At 37.8% G+C, this 24,690-nt stretch overlaps 1 protein-coding gene across 2 annotated transcripts in view; it reads right to left on the bottom strand.

The window, feature by feature from the left end:
- Positions 1–23,729, bottom strand: part of RAB3GAP2 (RAB3 GTPase activating non-catalytic protein subunit 2) — a 48,144-nt gene extending 24,415 nt beyond the window's left edge. Inside the window, exons 1-10 of one of the 2 annotated variants that reach the window (XM_065833829.2) lie at positions 23,556–23,729; positions 13,041–13,105; positions 9,534–9,657; positions 7,937–8,018; positions 5,955–6,002; positions 5,762–5,837; positions 5,458–5,559; positions 4,277–4,376; positions 1,745–1,843; positions 717–865 (exon numbers count right to left, since the gene is read on the bottom strand). In XM_065833829.2, the coding sequence (XP_065689901.1) occupies positions 717–865; positions 1,745–1,843; positions 4,277–4,376; positions 5,458–5,559; positions 5,762–5,837; positions 5,955–6,002; positions 7,937–8,018; positions 9,534–9,657; positions 13,041–13,105; positions 23,556–23,664 (954 nt within the window). In that variant the 5' untranslated portion in view covers positions 23,665–23,729. Of the gene's footprint in view, positions 1–716; positions 866–1,744; positions 1,844–4,276; positions 4,377–5,414; positions 5,560–5,761; positions 5,838–5,954; positions 6,003–7,936; positions 8,019–9,533; positions 9,658–13,040; positions 13,106–23,555 lie in introns of those variants that run through there. The other variant, XM_071805967.1, reaches the window with a different exon arrangement.
- Positions 23,730–24,690: the final 961 nt, after the last annotated feature.

Below are 24,690 nucleotides of genomic sequence, written 5' to 3'. Positions count from 1 at the left end.
GTCTGCAACAGAAGTTAAAAAAACCCTGTGTATGATTTATCATGGAGAGTTAGCTGATGTATGGCTTTGGCATCCTTGCAAATATCAACATAAGCAGTTTTTTTCATAAGCATAATGGAAAAGCAAGTTACAAATCAAAATTCCAATTCTAGCATTTTCAATCAACTTTCAGTCCTGATAAGGACAGCACACACATAAGGTGTGAATGTACACGACACACAGCTACATTGCCGTCTTCCTCCTCCAATACAACAGAAGATGACGTTAATTGTGCTACAGGTTATCATCAAGCAAAAGTTGCAGTTTTCTTCTACAAATAGTCATTCCACTACATGAAATCACCACATTTTACTCAGGCCACCTGTGTACATTAAAGGCTTCCGAAAAAATTCATAAGATGCATGTTTACACAATCTCGACATAATTAAAAAAAAAAAAAAACACAAAACACCTTGGGTTGCTTAATCAGCATAAACTAACAACTGAAAAAAAATTTAAAAATACTTGTCTAACACATTCATTAAAATTTCTCATTAGCAGGAACCTGTGGCGGACAGTACTATCACCTCCACTCCAAATCATTCCAATCTCAGAAGATCAAGAAGAACAGGAAATGTCAGCATAAAATGAACACAAGAACACTTCAGAAGTACCCATACAGAAAAGAGAGGTATTAATTATTCAAAGTTTCAGTAAGTCATCTTTATAGTACATACCTCCAGGGCAAAAAAGAAACCAGTGAAAGGATTGGATCCAACAGTAACATACTGAGACATAGCAGGTGGGTTGTTTTTTATAGCTGCATTATATCCACCTATATTGGAGGCAGTCTTCATTTGATCAAAAGGAGACAGTGTCATGATGCCTAACAAAAACATTATAAAGTGAATGTCTTATACTTTCAGAACAAAGGCATGCAATTGCTCTAGGAGCCTGAATATATTCCGGCCTTCTTGACTGACCAGCCAACATTCTGGATGGAAGAGAAGCGGTTTTAACCATGGAAGATCCAAAGAACACAGTGAAATAACCTCATGTAATTAGGTTAATTATAAAGCATAATTGGTTTGTTTAGAAGAGAATTAAGAACAAAATATATTAAATAAAAAACCCAAAACACACAACAACAAAAAGCAGAGTTCAGCAGCAAAAGCACATCTACTGAATTCACTTCATCTGCCTCATTAGCCCCCTTCTGACCTTTTACCTGCTTTTGTGAAAAGGGTGGAAAAGAAATGAAGCTTACTGTTCCTCAGATCTGCCCATCTGACAAGAACCTGGGAGTTCCTAAGCAGAAGTCGTCTTTGAGAGCCTAGAAGTCACACTGTCTTTTTTGGAAAGGAGTAATCTCAAATTCTAGTTTCCCCATGTGGTAGATTCAGGTAAGACCCCTACCAGTCTCCACCTGCCTGCCAGACAGTTGTTTAACCTGGCAGAAAGGGAAATAACAGTATCTGATTTAGTCTCTCTTCACCGCTTCTTACCAAACAAGAGAGGACAAGACAGCTACAGCTGTGACGTCCTTTCCCCTCTCAAGTGGAGAGGGGAGGTTGAATCAGACTAGAAAAGAAAGTGAAATATATTTTTGATGATGGTTTATGAGATCATTCACTACAAAAGCCTTCTCCCACTATTAATTTCTATCCAACCAGTACCACTAGGTGCTCTCACACCAAAATTAACAGCATGAAAACATTTAGTTTCATTTAAGCCACATATTTGAAATTAAAACAGAAATGCTTACCAATACTAGCATGGTCAACAATCGTATCCACATCTTGCAAACCCCATTTCTTATAAGCTAATGGTGGAGGCTGAACATTCTCATTGCCAGATGCTGCAGCTGACAAAAGTTGATAGAACAGAAAAATTCCTACTGAGTCAAAGACAAAGGAATAGCATAACAGAGGAAAAAAAAAAAAAAAACTGATGCAATCTGAAGCCAAAAAATAACCTAGTTTTAAATCAACATACATTTAAACAGCCGCTGAACTAAAATGGCCTTTTGAAATACTTGCCTTAAGGCAATTAAAATGTTTTTAAAAAGTGACTGAATAAAACTGCACCTGATATTCCATCACAACTGTATTTTCTTCTTGCAGAGTTCTTTGTTTTACTAATCATTCATGGTTTAATATTCCGTACAATTGTACAATTTCAAAATGCTACTACAATTTGTCTCTGTGGTCTGGGCACGTTTAAGTGGAAATCCCTCAGTCAAACTACTTGCAAAGTCAGCACATTCCCCAGGTACATAACAGTGTGAGGCAAGAACAGTGGCAAAACTAAGATAGTGATTGAAATTCCTCAAAATACTTATTACAACAAATACAAATAATCAAGAATTAAAGAAGATACAGCACTGTGGTTGCAGACACTACAACTAGCTGTAAGTGCTTCTCGGCAAATGGTGATCTCTTATTGAAAGAGTTGAGTGTGTTCTTGTTGTGAAAATAGATGGACATTTCTCATCATAGTGTCTGTTTCCTTTCGTATGTGTTGCATGATTCGCAAAATATAAAGTTTTAAAGTTCTGATTTACAGGAGTTTTGCCTTCTCTTATATTTGATGGAAATGCTACCTTTTTATTAAGAGAATAAGAACAGCCATTATGAGATAGACCCAGGGATCCATTTAGCATGGCAGATCAGGATCTGAGCAAAGCTAAAAATCAAATGTCTGGGAAAGAATATTAGAATGAGGACATATATCTGATGCCTCCTCTAAACCAGCTTCTGAAAAGTCCTTCTTAGTCAGAGGGAAGCTCTAAGCAGTCAGTAAACCTCCAGAGCCACCTTCTCCACTGATGTGTCACTCTCCCTCTGAGCCCAAGGAAGCTTTCAGCATCTACATCAACAGCAGGAAAAGAATTCCACAATTTAACCTCACACTGTATAAACTCACAGCTTCTTCTTATTTTGAATTTACTACCACATAGCTTCATTTTATGCCACTTCATCCTGAACTGGAAGAAAAAGTGAGCAATCCATTCCTGTTGCCTAACCCCATATGATTCCGAGAAGAGCTGCCTCACCACAGTACCATTTCTCAGTTCTTTACCACTCATCCTTCTACATTAAGATTCAAGCCTTAGTTTTAAGGTGCTGCTGGCCCACCAGTTCCTAATGCTGTCATACTGGTGGATCCATTGTGCATCCCACCTACACCACCTCATTCAATCAGAACAACCATAAAGAAATCAGCAACACCACCTGTTTAACATTTTATCTTGCAGAACAGTAACAGCACCACACTAGAAAACTGACCCTGTTTCCAAATTAGAGTATAAGCAGCCATTATACTAAAGGAACTGGATCAAAGGCTGCACAATCAAACCAGGTATTAAAAGCTCTTAGACATTAACACAAAGAACAGTGACCATTACGGACATCATCATCACAGCATTATCACTTCCCAGAACATCCTTACTGGTAAGAAAAGCATTTCAATGGCAACAAAATCACCATCCTGACATGCTAAGAAGCACCTTAGCGGTACACTGGGGGTTAATCCCCGTGGGCAGCTAAGCACCACACAGCTGCTCACTTCCTCCTACTGAGATGGGGAAGAGAATTGGAAGAATTAAAGTGAGAAAACTTGTGGGTTGAGATAAAGACAGTTTACAAGGTAAAGCAAAAGCTCTGCATGTCAGCAAAGCAAAACAAGGAATTCATTCATTGCTTCCCATCAGCAGGCAGTTGAGCTGTTTCCAGGAAAGCAGGGCTCCATCACACCCAATAGTTACTTGGGAAGTCAAATGCCAGAATCCTGAATATTCCACCCTTCCTCCTCCTCTCCAGCTTTTATCACCAGGCATGACATCCTGTGAGATATGGTTTTGGTCAGTTGGGGTCAGCCGTCCCAGCTGTGTCCCCTCCCAGCTTGTGAAGAACCCCCAGCCTGCTCACTGGTGGGGCAGTGTGAGAAACAGAAAAAGCCTCAATGCTGTGTAAGCAGCCCTGAGCAATAGCTACAACATCCGTGTGTTATCAACACTGTTTTAATCACAAATCCAAAACACAGCACCTTACCAGCTACTACGAAGAAAACTAACTCTATCCCAGCCAAAACCAGTATACAGTATTATGGGGAGAATGTACAAGACAGTCAGTGCTACTCGGACAACTTGTGCTCTGAAAACATTTTCTGTAGAGCAAGAAATCCCTTGTATGCAGTAGGTGCCAATATACTGATGGACAAACAAGATCAAAATTCCACCTTGATTTGATATTTAACAAACATAAGGTCAGAAATAAACATTTCCTCTTAAACATACCTCTTGCTACCTGATTGCGACACGCACGAAGGGACTGAAATAGGCTGAAACCATCAATTGTCACAATTGCTGCTGGATACAAGATACTTAGTTCCTCATTCTGTGTAAGAAAATCAGAGAAGGTAGACAAAACAAACAAACAAAAATCACTGTTACTGTTATAACAGCCTCTTTTCAGGCTTTTTATACTTGTAACTACAGGAGGATAACGATTACATCCACAGAGTTAATATCTAACAAGCCACAGGCAACAGAATAAGGACAAACTACAGAAATACAGTATTAAGCCATCTAACATATGAATAAGAAAGTTATTTAGGCACATCATTTTATATTTTTATCTTCTTTCAATGACTTTTACATTTGCTTAATATGTTCCATGGCTTAGGGAGAAAACACAAAAGTTACAGCAGCTTGTAAAGGCCACAGAAAAACAGGTTTATCTAGAATGCAAGTATCAACGTTTTATAAGCCAAATTTTGAAACTGGATTAGTGCCTGAATTACCACTTGGGCACATAAATGCTAATTTGGTGATATACATTCAAGACTCAAATTCCTTAATGCTTCTGTATTTCAAAACTGATCCCAAATGTCACGCAAAATCACTTGAGCATTTCTATAAAGTTGGAAATTTCTGTAACTTCATTAGTTTTCTTCATAAAGCATGCACACTCAGCCAACAGTAAAGAAAGCTGGCTTTTATATTAAACAGTTTAAGCTCTGCATGAAATACAATGGCATGCAAGCTCCTAGCACTATCTCTTATAAAGATTGTTTAAATTTTTAGCTATCTTCTCCATTAAATAATTAAAATAAGTTCTTATGAATGAGTACATACAGCTCTTGGCATATTGCATTTTCTCCTTTCATCCATACATTATCGTATTTTGTGCACGTACATGAATAAACAAGAAATGAATGAAGCCTTCCTTCGCAAGGTTATCACGGAGAAAAATGAAATCTGTAGAGCTAATTAAACACTCCAAAAAATAAAAAGAAATTCAGAATCCTCAAACTATACAGGCATAAATACTTCTAGAACAAGAAATCCAGAGCATCTTGTTCTAAGGAATTGTCCACCCATCAAAAACTGGTAAAGGACATAGAGGATTCACAGAGAAGACTCCCTTCCATACCCCATAACACTGCCACTTCGCTTTTGAAATAATCTGACAAAACCTGTTCTGTGACACCAGGATGCCTGGGAATTTCATAGGTTCTGCACTTAAGCTGTAGGACAGGATCTTCATTTAAAAGCTGTGCAAGAAGCAGAACTCCACTCTAGAAGAGAAAGAATAAAGAGAATGAACATTTCTGTCCCATTTCTTAACGAAAGCAAAAAGCACTATCTGCAGAAAGAAGTTTTGTAGAAAGATTATTATTATTATCATTATCATTATCAATATTAATATTAACGTTAATATTAATATTAATATTAATATTGAGGAGGTTGCTTGCAGACCTGCTGTGCTGAGAAACTCACCTCGGTGTAAAAACGAACGTAGCCAGAGGTGAAGCCAACAACAATGCAGGTCCAGTCAGGACGGCCCGTGGAACTCCTGTTTCACAAAGATATACTAGAAGTTAAAAACATAATCCTGCCCAAAGCTGCAGACCTACAAAAGTGTAACGTAAGGAGACTGAAGATGTATTCACATAAAAATATTGATCCTTACCTCTTCTGACTTGCCAACGGGATACACAATACACTACTCACACATTCACTAGAAACAGAAAGATAAAATAAGCATATTTTTTCACCAATTGTGAAATTTTGCACACAATTTACCAAATTTATACTAAGGAGGTGAAAATAACCCTTTCATTTTGAAGACATTTTCAGTTACAAGTTCAAGAGCACCCAAATAGATTGCACAAGTGCTTATTACGTCTTCTTAATGTTGTCTTTCACCATTCACAGACTGATTACTTTGCCAGTACTCTTCAGTAAAGATTGAAGTTAAATCTCATGTAGCTATAATGATACACCAAGAACAAACACTCAAAAAAAAATAAACCAAACCTTAGTTATCAAAATAAATTTTTGAAATACATTGCACAATAAGGTAGATTTTATATCCATTGCATTTCATCACTTTATAATTTGAGAGCATTTGAAGAGCTAAGTCTTTCCAGTTAATGCAATAACTGAGCATGCTTAACGCATGGCAGGCAAAGCATGCAGAAGGCAAGCAGATGAGGAGGCCATCATATCTCAAATCAAAAATTATTTAACTGTTACCAGAATAGAAAGTTTTACACTGTCTAGGGAAACAGAAGCAGTAAAAAGGTTTAATGAAAGAGCATATAAATTCAAAACAACATTCCCAAACAGCACTTAAAGCATAAATGCCTACAGTACCATTGAATATTTGCATTTCAGGTCACCTCCATTACCCAAGGAGTGACTAAATAATCAGGCTAGACAATTATGGAAAAAAAGCGTTCTAAATGCAAGTTTGACATGAGTTGCAATTCGATTACAACTTCAAAGCAATGTTATGTATCTCAGTGAAATCTCATCTTCCAATAGCAAAGATTAGCCACCACAGAATATTATCAGCTGAAGGCAACTTTGGGCAAAAAGAAGAAAAACAAAAAAAAGTCTTTTGCCAATCTGACACAGAAATAAAACGTTCACCTACAAGAAACACCTGCAAACCTTAAATCAAGATATAGTTAATATAATCACATCTATCTGAAGAAAGTTACCTGTTCTGTAGGATAGTGTCTCATAGAGCTGTACCAGTAGTAAGAAACAAACCCCCAAACAGAATTTCTTTTCCTTTTTTTTAATAAAAGATGACAGGGTAATTTCAGTGGTAGTATGGGGGGAAAAAAAGAGATGCACGTAAAACAGTCCAAATGTGTGACAGCAGCAGATTTGTAAAAAGGATTATGATTTTTACAGATTGGAGAGAGGTTGATTAAGTCAACGCCTCCTGCAGCATAACAGAAGGTTGAACCCAATAGGGAACACGTTCAAAGGCAGACAGCAACTCGAGGCTGCAAACTCCATAACAAAATGCAATATCTTCTTCCATATGGGACACTCCAGAAATGTCTGTCTGGTTATTTGAAGGCATAGTAAGCATAAATATTTTATAAATAGCAAATGTATGACCAAAGCAAATTTTCCAAGTCCACTAAATGCCTTGGAGCCCAAAACGATTCCTTGATCAGAGTCGTTACTTTATATTTGCTTAAGGTTTTGAAGATGAAAAGAAGTATTTTTAAAACAACTTCATACATTTTCAGTTGCAACATCCCCTCACAAAATTTCATCTCTACTATAAAAGTAGATTTTTTCAAAAAGGATACTTTTTTTCCTTCTATAACAGGAACTTATAAGCGGCATGATAAGTTAGATCTATTACAATGTCTAAGTTACATACAAATACACTGATTTGCATAGAAAGTACTTTGGCTAATTTGTATGAACTTGTCCTGAGATATCACATTACGCATGAAGAATGACCTTTGCAGACCATGTTTCTGATCATCCCGGTTATTCCACTTCTGATTTCAACATTAAAATGCATGAGACCACGAATGCACTTGAACGAAAGTACAACCAAAGAAAAAGAGTACAAGTATTTACTACTAATTATTAAATGTGAAAACGACATTTTAATCTCAGCTGCATATCAACACCTACCCTTCTTCAACATTCAGAGAGCCGCTCCAGCCAACAGCATATTGCATTTCCTCTTTTCCCTTGTCACTGTGCTTCCATTTAGCTGCAGTTAAAGACACCATCTATAAAACATCTATATATGTTTTGCATCTCACAGATTTAGTCCTATTCCTAATCCTTCTCTTCTGTGCAATACATCCTACCATACTTCAGTTAAGTACCAATTACAAATCTTGAAGACCATAAAAATACTACTACATTTTCAGTGACTTTTCTAAAGAACTCTTTTCTTAGAAATTTATGTGGAACAACACTAAAATTCTGAAATGCCTAGTTTCATTTTTTAAGATTTATACAGTAATATCTACTTCATCAGATTTTAAAAGGTTCAATTAATTAAACAAGGATCCTTAGGAGAAAAATATTAAGCAAGAGAAAACTACTTCTGGGAAAATTACTGAAGATGAGCTTAAACAAATAGCAAATTTTATTTTTAACCACCAAGAAGGACACGGGAATTCTACATTAAATCTGACAATTTTTAATCACTGCATCATAACAACGATAAGAAAACACTACACTTTGTTATTCATAGGGTGCTAGCACAGCTGCCATTTGACTGTTGAATCATGTTCCAGGTGCCAGCGGACAACTGAAAAAAAAGTTAGTGTTGTGTGCCATGTATCTGACACCTAAAACCAGAAACACGCGGAGGGTTCTGCCTCTGTGTGGTGCAGCAGTCACTGTGCAGTTCAGCAAAAGAAGTTCTCCAGCAGATGAGCTAAATCACCTCCTTATTCTTGATCCAATGAGACCTTTCCGAGGAACACTGCTATCTTTTCATTTTTGGTGAAAAATTAGCAACTAGCGCGTATCGCTTTTGGAACACACATTTTTGCAGGGAATGACAACTCGATGCAGTCTGTCTCATTATGCAACTCTGAGTTTCAACAGCCTGGTTTTGTTTTAAAATGGTATAATATTCCCCACTTCAAGAGGTTTCCTTTTATCATGCTCACGTGTCACCAATTGCAGCTGTTAATAGCACCAGCAACCCAGGCAACACCATCTTTGTATACAGCAGCTGACTGATTGGTGCTCATCTACTGCTAAGGGTACCTTTAAAAGTTCTGAGACCACTATTTTAGAGTAAAATATAATGGTGCACATTCTTCAAAATGGGGAACAATTTTCTTTCAAATGTGGAAATCTCAAGAACAATCCACCTCAGTACTGCCTTCTCCAAGTGATACTACCTTAGTTGGCACATATTTTCAAGAAAAAAAAAAAGTCAAGTATTTCTTAATGGATAAAATTAATACAAAGTTTTCTTTTTCTTATTGAGCAAAATTAATGTCAATATCTCTGAGCATTTTAAACAGCCAGGTATAATATATATTAATTATACCAGACAAAATAGTTTTCTCAGATTAAAATGCAGCTGAGAAGACAAAAGAACTTAATTGCCAACCAGCACCTAAAAAATGCATCATGTGTACTAAAAAAAAATCCTTGAAGGTATGACTTGGGGGGGAGCAGATGAGTGTGGGAGAAACAAATCTTGTCCTGATTACAATTAACCATACTAGTATATATACTTAAGAGAACATATACTTACGCACTAAAAAGACTGCTTTCTGTTCGTTAGCTATTACCATCAGGTCATTTGTTGGTGACAAGGACAACACACAGTCCTGAAGCCAGTAATTTCTCTGGTTCTTGGAGTTAGATTCCTCTTCTTCCTACAGGTAAAGCTTTAGTCAATGTATACAACAATTTTTAAACATAGCAGAACTTTCAAGATTCATGACAACAATTTGGCTTGCCCTCAATACCAGCACTGAATGGACTATTCCTTAGCAAGACACTAGCGCTCCAACTTGCATGAAAAGCCATGAGAAATGCATCAACCGTGCACTAATTCTATCTGTGCGTTTACAAAACAGAAGACAAATAAGTGCTCATCACTAACTCTACTCCTCAAAATCCTCTTTCAAAGAGAAACTAGAAGAATGAGATTTAAAGTTTTTTTATTATTGATTACAGACTGGAAAGAATCTCTTTAGTCATTTTCATTACAACGCATACTCAAAATGAACAATTTATTCCAGTTCATACACTGACCAGCACTAAGTAAATATATTCACATATGAAGAAAGTAACTAAGCTGGCATTCACACTAAAGTATCATGGTAACAACCAATAGGTATCAGATGCATCTCCACACCAAGGAACATTACAAAGAAACAAATTCAAAGTGTCAAGTTTTAAGAGTTTAATGATCGGTACATAAAGACTTACATACCATCATTATGTAAAAAAAGCAAGAAGACTGCATCTTTTTTCCCTTGGAACAACAAGCCAAATATTTGATTGCAGGACAACCAAAGTAGCTCCTGCTAACCATAGTGCAAAGGCAGCAAGTAGCTAACAGGTTCTGAGCGGGCTGCTGCAAGGTCTCTCAGAGATGCTACACCCCTGCTTTCTTGGCTCCATCCTTCTACCCTGATCACAGCAATACAAACACCTTCTCTTGTCCACAGTCCTCACTTCCATAGCCCCCTACCCAATGCTACCTCTCCTCCCAGCTCTCCAAAATATTACTCCATCCTCTAGTATCTCAAAGCAGCTATGCACAAATGGAAAAACAAACAAAAAACAAATAAAAAAACAAACAAAGACCCAACAACTTCAGCATGATCATTTTCTGATCTGTGTGACTTACTCTATTGTAATAAAGTTGCATCTACTTGAAAATATACACATTTACTTCCAGAAGAAGGAGGAAAAAAAAGAAAAAAACAAACAACAACACACAGCACAATTGTAGGAAGAATTTGCATATCATACTCTTAATCAGCTATTCACTGTATTTATTTCCTATCCTCAGGTCATACCATAAAAACAGTCACTTGGTGCACATAAGAATACCCTGTATACCCACCATAAGGTCTAGATTAGCACACTACAAATATTCTGCTAACTAGCTTTGTCCACACTCTCTTGATTTATACAAGACAACAAACAATTTTTATATCATTTTTGTCTGTTGATGGATGCTAAGTTCTGTAACATTTTTTTCCTAATTACTGGCATTTTTCAAGACTTTACAAAAAGGTGATGAAGTTGTCTGGGATACTCATTACGACTTTAACTTCTCATGACAGAGAGAAATGACAAATGTACCATGTTCAAAACACTTAGCCAAAACCCAAAGAAAAGCCTTGTACTAATTTTTAATGCAATACTTTTCAAACCAAGGTAAAAGCAACAGAAACAAAAGGCTCGCTTTAAAATAAAAAGGAATGAAAATTTTATTTCAGACAAAGAGGTTAAATAAAATTATCTGTATGCATAAACAAAGAACTTGAAATCTAAAGACAAAATACGGCCATCTTATACTAGTGACAAAAATAAGCTAAGGGTTAAAACAATAAAAGCACTGAACTTGCAAAAGAAACTACTTTAAAAGGTGAAAGACAGAATTATTAAAATTAGCACTTAAGATTTCAACATCATCATCCCTACAAAATGGTTAATCAGTTCCATTAAAAGAAACCTTACTGAAGAAAACTTTTTCCCCCTTTTTTTTTAATTTTCAATGCCTTCTCAAAAGTTGCTCTGTTCCATGAAATAGATACTTGTCCAGGTGACTTGAGTGATTCAAAAAAAAAAAAAAAAAAGTTTTACACCAACTGTCATGCAAATCAACGAACAGTTAAAAGATTAAACATGGGAATTACTTATTATATTATACTAATAATTCTCAACTCTGTGCTAGACTGATGCGCTCATTTTGGCATGTGTTCAGACATACAGACTCACGTATTTCTATGCTCCTACAAAGAACAACCTGTTTGCTGTGGATGACAGGTTTTTCCTTCTGAAGAGTTTGACCTGGAACCACTAGCAATTTTGGAGAGAAACATGTAAGCGAAGGAGAAGAAGGTTCTTTGACAAGAAGGGTATGATCTACCTGGCAGAAGAGTTTGACATTTTAAAGAGAAGAGTGAAAACTGAGACAATTTCAATTTAGCAATACATGATGGTTCTTTCAAACTAAAACTTAAGTAGAAAATATAGCAATTTTTGTCCTCATTAAGGAAGTTATAAACATTACAGCACACTTAACAAAGATGGGGCCTGAGAAACACATTCATTTCGTGGCAATTATAGTGGAGCTGAATACTGATCCTATTTGAAACTTCTCATGCTTGTCATTCCCTGACATCAGCATTAGTGATTCATCCCTGCAAGACAGTGTGCTCATTTCAACTTGTCATCTCAGCTGAAAAATCTGTTTCCCTGCTGAGGTAAGTAGTTACAAGGATTCTGCCCAACTGCTCGGGCACAATTCCTGCATATTGAGATAAAGACAGCAGATAAGAGAGTTTTGTTGACAAAGTGAGGTCTGTATTCCTCATTCTACGCCATTAGCTTTCTCTAACACGGAATTAATCAAGCAATTCTGTTCAGATGACTCATTCAGATGTGGACAATTTCTACACACACAGCATCCCTAACATCTTATTCAAGTCAGCTAGAAGCCTCATTCTTACCAACAATTACAGACTGGCTGCGTTATTCTTAGGTGAACTAGTTGGGCAGAGGGATGTTTCCCTCCCTGTAAAAAGCAACTGTGCTGCCCCATCCTACAACTAGAATTTGACCCCTCTTGTGACAACAGCCACACAACAAAAAGCAGTACTATGTGATCATCAGAAAGATGCCTGTGTCAATGGTTAAGGATTTAGGAGTTTTTAATTTATTTTAATACATAGTAGATTACTATAACTTCACTGACATGCCCTACTGCCTGTGGCTAGCTATAGGACAAAAAAGATGCTGCAGCAGCACAGAAAGATGTATGTATAGTCTAGTGAGGAAAAAACCTACAGAATACAATAATAAGAATAATTACAACAACAGATAACATCCAAGCTATATTTAGAAACAATTACAGGAGCAAGGGACAAACAGTCACATGTAAAACACTGGTCAAGATCCTTCTTGCCCAGGTGATAACTACCTAAGAGAAAAAGCAACACACAAACAAGTGGAAAACTCTTTTAGAATACGCAAGATAACAATGAAAAGTCATATATCTATATAGCTATGAACTTACAGGTTCTTGTAATTCTGCTTCATCCCAGGCTCCCCAGCCACCATCTTCCCAGCTTGTTGATTTGCCTAGTAAAAAAAGATTTGTCATAAGGATACAGCATAGGCAAGGAAAAACACAAAAAGGATTTTTGGTGGTCGTTTTCCTTTCCCTACCAATGCATTATAACTTCATTTATGGCAGATACTAAAGGGGTTCTACAGAAAGAACCATGAAGTGGTTGAAATACGTGCCTTACTTCTCTGTACTTCCATTTTTGACACTATGGAAAAGTCATAGTAGAAGATGTTACCTAAGTACAAATTGGAAACAGGTGTAACACCACCTGTGTCTAATTCTGACAGCCTGCATCTAGAACTCAGGGCAAGTAACATCTTACAGTGCCTGGTACAATACATAGCTAACCCTTCAATGGGGTTTCTCCGCATTTTACTAAAACAAATTATTGAATCAAATTTGTCTTTTTTAGTTTCTCCACAGCCATTTCAAGAGAGCCAAGACATGTTTCTAGTTTTATACAGCAAGTTGAAGCAAAGAGTGAGGGCATAGGGGTGAAACCCTATGTGTCCATTTGACAAAAACCTTCTTTGATGGGTAGAGAGACCTAAAACCTTACTGCAAAATGCAAGCTTTAGCTTATCTGATTATTAGAACCCCAAAGACAACAAAACCCCCATTTTGTACACATTACGCAGCTACAGATGGAAAGGGGGCAGCAGTCTCCCTCCAACCCTGCAGGACTCCATGTATATGACTCCTAGATGTTTTACTAACTGGCATAAGATGACCTGTAAGACACTATGAGAACCTCATATGCACAATTTCATGAGAAACAGTATTTCTATAGATGAGTAAAATATCTTCCTTTCCATAATGGTGGATTTTGTTTTGGTTTAAGTCAATTGCAGGATCAGGCAGTAGTAATGTCAGTTCATTTTACCAGGAACGACAGCACATGGAAGTTCATCTGTGACAAAACACCTACGCCCAGGATCATGTAGAATCGATCACCACCACTCCCAAAGCAAAATCTGAAGCTGTGGCCTCTGGGAGGGAAATGAGCACAAGGACCTTGGGCTGTTCAGGGTTCAGCAAGACACCACAGAGGAAAATTAACAAGACATTGATCAGATTCAATTCTGTCATACAGAAACCTCAGAGAAACCACGAGCTTACAAAATGCCTCCAACATCTGAGAAAACAGAGATTCACAGAGACAGGCCTACTTCTCAGTTGTCTTATAAAAGTTAATGTAAAAAATTTACATAAAAAGCACCTGAAATCCTTTCATCTAAAAATATGGAATTTGATGTGAATTTAAAAGCCTATGCAAAGGGCAATTATGCATGGGCATTTCATGATAGAGAATGTACAATTGTCAAACACCACCATCATTGGGAACTTCAACAAGTTAATTAGATATCACTGTAGTTCAGTAGAAAAGCAAACACTGAGTTCCACCTAGAAGCATAAGCATGAAATCTGAAGTAGTAACATCAATTAGACTACAAGAGTTTTCCAAGGATTTCTTTCAAGTTTTTCATTAACTGGTGCCATGGCTACTTTGACCGTAAAAATTCGTTTAATGCCATGTCTCAAATTAGTTTAAATTTAGTTTTAAGCAAGCATGATCTTGCTATTTTGGATGGTCAAACACTACAAACAAGAAGGTTTCTATCAACAACACTTAATTTGGTCTAAAAACTCTAGTTCCTTTACCACCAAAGGCAGAATCCAATACAACAAAACAGAAATCTGTATTCTAAGCAGATTTTTAAACTTGTGTAATGGCTAATGAAGACAAAAAACTTCAAAAAAAAAATAGCCTAAGAAACTTTCTACCAATGTTGTTCAGAAGGTATTTCACGAGACTGTAGAAAAGGCCCACTCCTTGAGTAACTTGTTAAAATTGAAAGGTCTGTACCGTCTCCAAAATGAACAAGTCAGCCAGTTTTACTTCACTTCATCATCATCAGTAAAGATCTGATTGCAACAGCTCCCAAGGGTCACGATCTCATCTTGTATTTGAGGTTGAGAATGTTTTCAGTGTACAAATATATAAAGGAGAATTATGGCAAATACTCTTGAATACAAACCACAAGAAGAAAACATTAACTAACTTAAATGTTTAGTTTAAGATGGCTAACAAAATTCTACCTCTGATTGTGTCTTATTATCTCAAAAGGCAACAAAATCTCCATCCTATAAAATTCATGGAGGAAAGAAATCTGTCAGTGTGCCACAGTCCACAGAAGAACACAATCATATCCAAAACCAAAGTCAGGGCCAATGCCCTCCCTAGAGCACAGAGCAGACCAATCTTTCCAGGAAACCCCAGCTACTTAAATTCTGAGACGGAACACCCAAAATAAAACTTCAACTGTGAGGATTCTTGCTGCCTCTTCACAAAGAGCTACATTTTCATGGCTGTCATCATCTTCCTTGGATGAAGCTAGATTAATCAGAAAATGATGGAAAAATGCGGTAACAGTGAGTCACTATTCCACTGATTAAACTGGGGAGATCTTTCAGAACTGTGACACGCTCTGCAAAGCCAGCATCCCCTCCAGCTTACAAGGGTTTACAAATTTACTCCTTCATATCCATCCTCCACATTGTACAGAATGCCCTGTATATACTAATCATACATATTTCTCAAGCCCCTGCATCATTCTTTCCTTTCTTCCACATATTATTTCTTTAAAAAAATATATTTTTTAAAAAGTATTTCCTTATCCATATTATTCAGACACTTCACCTATGCAATGGCTAGTGAAGACAGGTATTAAACGACAGGCAACTAATCTCTGAAATGATGGACTAGATGGAACAGAGGAATACTCCACCTATCATTCTTTAACTCAAGCACACTGTTATTCACAGGTCCCAATAAAATACAAATTATCTTACAGAAGCTGTCAGTTTGTAGAGACTTTCCCATGCACCAGCACCTGATAAGGATCAAGGATCCAAGTTCTGTTTAAAATGAGGATTTTGAAGAAACACTCACTGTTTCCTGTAGTAACATTACACATCAGAACTAGTCACTGTGAAACGAAAGACATAATCTAGGTAACCAATACCTAAACAAGCCCTAAAGAATTCTTGACTTGTAACATATTATTTTTTTCCAGTCCACTGTTGGGAAAAATCAAGCTTTCCTGTACAAATGTCCATCTCTGAGTAGTAGTGGATGTCTGGGAAACAGTTCTCCCCATTTTGATAAAGCAGCAGCAATATGCCAGATTTCACTTTACTGCAGACATTACAAAAATAAAAACTACTGGGTCTGCAAGAACCAATTCATTCTTTAATTTGAAGCACACAGCAGTAAAAACTCCATCATCAGCACATCTGAAACTTTAGAGCTGCTTTAAATGCTGCCTATTTGCAGCACTAATGTTAATGTGTAAGAGAATTCATTTCAAGCATATTTATAATAAACTCGACACCCTAAAGAACAATTTCTACTGATAAGCATGTTTTGTTTAAAAGCCAAGAACAAAGGAGAGAGAAACCTTAGCAACAGATCTATACCAATAAGGTCTAATTGGCATTTAACAGGTCAAATTCAGTACGAAAGATGTTTTTGCTCAGTTTAAGACGTCCTCCCCAATTCACAGAATATATTTTTGAGCACAGAAAACTGCCAGTGTCCTCACTTTCCATGTGATGACCTGGAGTGGGCAGCAGAAGCCTTTCCGTCCTGCCCTCAACCTCCAGGTTCCAGCTCTGCAGCAGGTACCAGAGGACCTGGTTGGAGTGGTGGGCTTGCCCAGAAGAGCCTATGTTTGCCCAAGTATTAAAGCATGTGTTGAAAACTGGACCCCGAAAGCCAAAAAAAGGCCAAACTACCCCTACCCACATTGATATATAGTTTTAAAGCACACAAGTTTATGTCCATAGATTTTTTTTTTAACATATATATATATATATGAAAAGTTTTGACTCATGCACAAGCCTATTATAGCCTTTACCTATTAAACTGTCTTTATCTCAACCCACAAGTTTTCTCACTTTTACAACTGTCTCCCCAGTCCCACTGTAGGGAAAGCAAGTGAGTGGCTATGTGGGCTTAGCTGCCTACCACAGTTAATGTACAATACTTAACTGCATGGGTGTAGTTTGATGGGTTTGAGATCTTGCAGTTTGTTTTCCATCCATGTTTTAAGAATTTTTAAAATTAATAAGCAATCATTTCTTGCACTATTATTTAAGTTCAAGAGTTTCGGATTTTTTTTTTTTTCTATGTATATTTACTGTGATTCTGGTATCATTGGATTGCATGATTAGCGAAGAACTAGAAGCAGCTTCTTTTCTATTCAGACCAAGGAATTTTAGAAATATTTTATAATCTTCTTGCTATTCAGTAATCATAGGCCATTAATTTTCAAAGCTCCTCCTACATGGGGACTGACAAAAATGTTTTGTCAGCATTACTAGGAAAGCCCTTTCGAGACTAGTACTACGTTTGTTTTCTCTTTATCACTTCAGACATCCAAAAGTGGGGAAAAAAAAAATTACACTCAAACTAAGCTCACTAATCTGAAGAACCACTTGAGCAACTTATCTTCCTTTAGATGGTCAAAATTGCTTTCAACTACATAGATTCATTAAAGTAATGCTGCAAGTTTCCATGGCCTACAGTAGTAAACTTAACTCCAAAAATAAAGGTTGAGATACCATGGGGAGGGGGGCAGGGAAAAAAGCTTTGTGATGCTATATAGCACAAGTAACAAACTAAACAGATTACATACAAAACATAATACTTAAGCTTTCTTTCAGATAAAAGCAACAGCTTAAGTTACAGCAAGAAGAATGAAGTCTATCCAGTAAAGGGGGTGCTAAAACAGAAGAAGAATCAGGTGCAAAAATCAGCTGGACAAAGTACTCTGACACCGTCCTGTCATGTGTATTGAGAGCATGTCATTTAGTCCTGCCCATATCTCAGGATGTATTAATAATTACAGATGTAACATAACGCAGGCAGAGTGTGTATTTTTATGATATATTACATGGAAACTGAAAGAACAGTAGATTTATATAAAGCAATCTGGAGAGGGAGGATCTGATTAAAGAGGCAATACAAAGGAGCTTGTCAAAAGACTGTTCAATAGGAATATAACAAATTCAATAAGAGAGATACAGAAACAGTTAAGAAGAACCCCCATGCTAAATGCTATCTGGAATTTGATTTTATAATTTACTTTTTTCTTTGTAACCTTGTTTGTGACTCTGAAATAAAAAGCCTGGCCTTCTGTATTACTGAATCAAATTAAAGCAAAGTGTGCAGGCACAACTCCAAAGACGTTGTTTAGTTGAACTGGGCTGAAGAGCACTTTTCAAGGTGCTGTCGGTGTAAGAGGGCTGGATTTTGGAGAAGAGTTTCTCTGCCAGGCTTAAGCCATGATTCTCACTGTCAAAAGAAGCAGTAAAGTGACACCTCATAGCTCTGAGCAACCTCCTAAGTCAGAGGGTTGGTTTTTTCCTTACCCCTGAATAAGCAGTAGCATCTCAAAGCTGTGTGCTGTGCAATGCACTGCCCTGAAGCGATCAGCTCACTATCACAGATGCAGGTATCGTTGCTTGGGAACTCCCAAGAACAAGTTTGGCTTTGGTTTTGTTTTTTTTTTCTTATTAATTTCATTTAGGTAATGGGAGATAAACACATCGGGAACTAATAATATCTGCATACCAGAAAAGTACTATTTTTTTTATTTCATATTAATACCCCTAAAGTTCAGCTATCAGCAGTCCTACCTATGTCACTGAACTGCTGCCACTGAGCCCATCAAATGTTTTAAAACAACACACAATTCAAGATCAGTCTACAGGAAGAAAAGAGACACATATCACTTTAAATCGACCATAGTTAATCAAATTATAAAGATTCTAGAAAATGTTACGTGTTTCTATTGATCAGCTTTCTTCCCTTTTCAGTTAAATATCCATTAATTTCTTAATGCTAAAATTCTGTTGTGCCTATGAAGCTTTATCACATTTTGCAAACAAGATGGATTTTTTTCATTCGTGTGTATGCTTTATTATAGACAGTTGTATAATGGAGTTAACTGTCACAGTTGTTTTCTGACTTAGCCAACATGCACCCCAAAACACCTTCAACACAGCAAGCTGTCAAATTAAATGTAATGCAAATAATCTCTATTCCCAGTATTCGCGCATTTCAAAAAGCAGCTTTCAAAGCCATTTAAATACAACTAGGCTCAGGTTTCACACAAGATCTGTGTAAGACTATTAAATTCATGTGCTTTATTACTCCTGTTCATTAAAATTCAAACCATTTTTTTTCCTAGAGAATAAAGGAGTGGGAACTCCATATGAAGCATCTTTAACCAGTTTACTCCATAATACTGTTTTTATTCGTCACATGAGGCAAAATTCACCCCAACACCTTTTATTCTGGTATGTACAGTAAAAAAGTAGCTACATTTTGCTTCATGATCAATGGTCACCTCAAACAGTCTAAGAACATTTAAGTTATTTCAGCATTGCATTATTTGCAATCTTAATGTATGATTGCATAACACAAGCAAGGAGAACATCTCAAACCCTTTCTTTCAGTGTTTCCTGACCTGAAGAACTGGCTTGTTGGGCTACAGAAAAGGATTAAGTGATGTGGTAGTTGATAAGATGCTTTCCAACACCTTTTTCTACAACTGAATGTTTTCAACTGTTTAACTGTTCAACGGAAGGAAAAAAAATTATCAAGTTCACTTAGAACAAAAATGTAAATTTTTTTGAAGTCAGTCATCTATATAGTACTTTGATAAGCCTTTTCAAATAAAATTTGAAATTGAAAACCTAGGTTTACTTACTATAATTAAATTAAGTACGCTGCTATGTCAAACACGACTAGGTTAGAAGGTACAGCATTTTTACTCATATGAACTTTTATTAAGGTCACAGTATCACATAGTGATTTAGAAATGCACACTGCTTGCATTTTCAGAAGGAAGCAAATTCTTTTCATTTAAAGTGCATCTAGAAAAATGCTTTTACATTAACCACCATAGATTTTAGTGTAGCAAATATACTAACAGAAAATATTTTAGCTTTATTAGAATGAAAAAGTGGTCAAAGCTAAAACAGCAGAAAAAACTTCTTTGATCTATAACAAAAAAAAAAAAAAAAAAAAAAAACAACCTACAGCTTCTAACAAAAACCCTCTAATCCCACACACCAAAGATCCTGGAGACACCTTTTCTAAAGCATTTGTGAGGCAAAATGTGACATGAGCTTTTGAAAATTCTACTAAGCACCTAAAACATTGTTATAACTCATTTAAAAAAAAAATAATCAATTTCTTAATTGAAATACTTTTTGTTAAGTAAAAATATTTAACAAACATTAATTTTACTAAGATAGTCGGCATTTTCCATTTCACTATAAAGTTTAAATACTAGTGAAAAAGTTTCCATACAAATGCAGCATAACTTAAAAAGAAATGCACAAACCAGAAAAAGTAAATAAAAGGTGCTAGTTCTCCAGTTTAAAATAAAAAATACTTATAACTTTGACATGTGTTTATTAAGCCATGTTTATCCATATATAAGCAATGGCAAATATTTAGTACAAAAGCTGTATGTGATAGGAAATTAATATATTTTCCTTGCTGAATTTATCAGGAAAAATTACTGGTTCAAAACAGTACGTTCTGCCAAGGGAACAGTTTTTACTAAAGCATTCCCCGATTAAAAAAAAAAAAAAAAAAAACCACATTTATTGATATTTTGCTTAGTTAAAAATATTTGCCTTGGCAATATGCACTGTAAAAAAAGACAAAACAAAATAAACTTGTCTGGACAAAATTTTTTTCCTTCCTTGGTGCACAACATTAGAAGCAGGGATTCATTTTAAGTTCTCACACTTCCTCGCTCAGACTTTATTTACAGCAAAATGTTCTTCCATTTGAATAACATAAAAGTCAAAGTACACAACAATTAACAAAGAGAAAAGGGAGTAATTTTGTACTGCCATGTAACAAGTCAGTTGCTTACCAAGATAAATGAATGGATTAGTATATAGGGAAAAAAAAAAAAAAAAGGAAAAGAGAATGAAAAACTGAATCAAGTCTTTCCAACCAGAGCAATAACTGTGGGTGCAAGACCAGGAGACCAGCAGCAACTGCAGGGTCTCTACCATTTCATCACAACCTGAGTTTCAAAACAAGCCAGCAGCTTGGCTGTTTAGCTGGCCAGGACACAAGGCAGCAGCAACACAGACTTGGAGGAACAAGCCTAAGGGGAAAAGAATCTCCAGTTCCAAGCAGCCAAACATGTTTTCTTTTCTAATTTAGGATACCTCCACAATTTACTTACTTCTCACTTTAGATAACTCTGCAAGTTTTAACAGTGTTTCTCCTCATCAAAGATGAACACACTAAGGATTTCTGCTTCAAAATTACTAATTTATAATCTCGTATAAAAGGCACTTTCGGAACTCTCACATTTATGCTCATTTACCCTGAACCATGAAAACAGCTGTGGTATCAAAAAACTAAAGGCATAAATCCAAAAGATTTAAAGAGTCTAAATGAGTAACATCCTGACACTTTGCCTCGATGACTGAATGAGCAAATACAAAAATAGCCCAGAACAGAGCCGACTCATTAAAATGGAAGAACAGCACATTTCAGAACGTGTATCTTCTTTGCTTTATCATTTTTGCAGTTTTACAACATATTAAATGTTTTCTCTCTTTACAGTTGCTACATCCACTCCAACAAAAGTATCCAAGAGTTATTTTTCACAAACTTCTCTCACATGTATCACCAAATATGAGAGAAATATTCAATTTTTTTTCAATACATACTTTTAGAAACACAAACACATTACAATCTTTTGCTTTTATCTTCAGTATGCAAGAGGCACTAACAGGATCCTAACCAACTCAGAATCCCTCCTTTAGATATGGATGATACCAAAAGAACAGTCTCATGAAATCTGTGTGCATTTTTTAGAACATTATTAGAGTCAAACGAGCAGCACAGGTAGCAGTACCTAACTGTTTTCTACCAAAAGTTTTGGACAAAGACAACTGGCTGTATAAAATTCTTCCAGAATTCCTTTCTTCTAAGTGTGTTTCAACAATAAATTAAATTCAATCTTGAAGACAAAAAGAAGGCAATAATAAAATGAAACAACATACATACAGAAGTTTTAGTAGCAAACTTAACTAGCTGAATATATAGTGCACTTTTAAAATTTTTTCACAATTGTTGTGTCATCTTTTCACCTGTCACCTGTAGTGACAGGACAAGGGCCAACAGTTTAAACTGAAAGAAGGTACAATTAGCTTGGATATAAGGAAAATTTTTCTTTACAAATAAAGGTGGTGAGACACTGGAACAAGTTGCCCAGAGAAGCTGCAAGTGTTCAAGGCCAGGCTGGATGGGGGTCTGAGCAACCTGATCTGGTTGAAGATCCCCCTGCTCATTGCAGGGGTTGGACTAGACGGACTTTAAAGGTCCCTTCCAACCCAAATCATACTATGATCTTCCCACTTTTTAAATTCCCTTATAGACTTCTAAAGCTTTTTAAATAAGCATGTTGCTGCTTTCTCTCATCGCTCTGTTTACAGTGGAGGAGACTTTACAAGCATTCTCATTAACCTCTCCAAGCACTTTCCTTACACACTGTTGCCAGAAAGCCAAAACATCAACCAACTACAGTCAACACAGTACAGCACTAATAACATACAGCCCAGTGTTTTGCTTCCCTGTGCTCTCTATCCTGGGCACAGATCTGTTGGTTCCTCTTCTCTGTTGAGAATATCACTTCTGTTCCAGACAGTTCAATTTGCTCTGTGCATTGCCTCACACAACAGAAACCTGGACCACAGCTTTGGACTGTAGCTGCTCTAAGATTTATTGTATTTTAATTTTAGCCACCAAACTAAATCTTTAGTGTAGTTTAAGTGCATTCTGTATTATTGGACAATCCTGCATACACAGCATTTATTAACTATACTAGAACATCTTTTAGACAACTGCACACTCACTTAATGAAAAAATTACAAACTTTTATCTCCAAGTCTGTGCCACGGAGGGTCTGTGAGCAAAGAGCTTCCATACGCGGTACAGGATAAGGACCGACAGGTGAAAACAGACGAACACCTGAGACTTCCAGACGGCAGGAAAACCAGAACTCGTCGATGAAGTCGCGGCACTTCAGCAGGACACCCCCCTCACAGCCCGTTACCACAGTAAGGACGCCGAGCGCTCCGCTGCCCGCGGTCACCCCCGCACGTCCCCGACTCCCCCTGGAGCGGACAGGGCGGGTGAGGAAAGCGGGGCCGAGCTGCCCACAGGCGGCACCGCCACCGGGCTGCGACCCCGGGCAGCGAGAAGCCGCCGTCGCCGGCTGGGTCGAGACTCCCGCCGCATAGAGCCCTGAAAGGGCCGCGGGGAACGGGGCCACCGCCGCCACCCCCACACACGCCCCCCCGGGCCGGGCCGCAGCGAGCCCCCAGCTCCCCCGCGCCGCGGGGCGGACTCACCGCTCTCCCTGCTGGCCGAGGCGCTGCCCTGGCGGCGGTGCAGGCACAGGAAGTCGCGGGCCGCCTCCAGATCCTGGAAGTGGCCGAATGGAACAAGGGCGCACGACATGGTACCGGTACCGCGGCCGCCCAACCCGGAAACGCTCGCCGGACTTCCCTCACGCCCGGCGCCGCGACACCCTGCGCAGGGCGCATGCGCAGCCGCATGCGTGAGCGGCGCAGCCGCTGGAGGGGGGTGCGGAAGGCGGTCGCGGCGCAGACCGGGAGGTGACGGCGGGGCTTGGTCCGCCCGGGGCCGAGGCGGCAGGGCTGGGATCCCGCTGCTCCTTCTCCTCCAGGCAGCGACGTGGCTGCTCGTGGTCGCGTAGCAGCGGCCCAGCGGAGAGGCCGCGGGATCGGCGGTGGCGGTGAGGCGAAGAAATAAACTTAACAGCAGAGTCAGTTATACTGTTAAGTGGCATTCTTTATTTTACTGGCGCTGGGGAACACTGGGAATCATCCTCCATAAGTGCTCCAGCGACTGCATGCTCTTCCATTGCTTATATTCGCATTATTGTTACACATGCATTATAATTTTTGAAAATGTTGACGTACAGTACATCTATACTAAGAAATAATAGTATGTTAGTTATAAAGGCTGAGGGAGCTGGGTCTCTTTAGCTTGAAGGAGACTGAGGGGTGACCTCATTAATGTTTATAAATATGTAAAGGGTGGGTGTCACGAGGATGGAGCAAGGCTCTTCTCGGTGGCAACCAATGGTAGGACAAGGGGCAATGAGTACAAACTGAAACACAGGAGGTTCCACTTAAATATGAAAAGAAACTTCTTCTCAATGAGGGTGACAGAGCACTGGAACAGGCTGCCCAGGGAGGTTGTGGAGTCTCCTTCTCTGCAGACATTCAAAACCCGCCTGGATGCCTTCCTGTGTAACCTCATCTGGGTGTTCCTGCTTCGGCAGGGGGATTGGACTGGATGATCTTTGGAGGTCCCTTCCAATCCCTAACATTCTGTGATTATATGATTCTATAATTGTTTAGTTTATCACTTACAATAGACATCTTAATTATTAGTTAAATATAAACTAAGCACTCTGCTTCTAAACAATGCATCACAATCTTCTGTCTCCCTCTTGTC

Source organism: Patagioenas fasciata, chromosome 3, assembly GCF_037038585.1.
Source record: "Patagioenas fasciata isolate bPatFas1 chromosome 3, bPatFas1.hap1, whole genome shotgun sequence".
Lineage (NCBI taxonomy): Eukaryota > Metazoa > Chordata > Aves > Columbiformes > Columbidae > Patagioenas > Patagioenas fasciata.
Note: the sequence above shows the minus strand (reverse complement) of the source record. Positions and strands in the feature narration are given on the sequence as shown.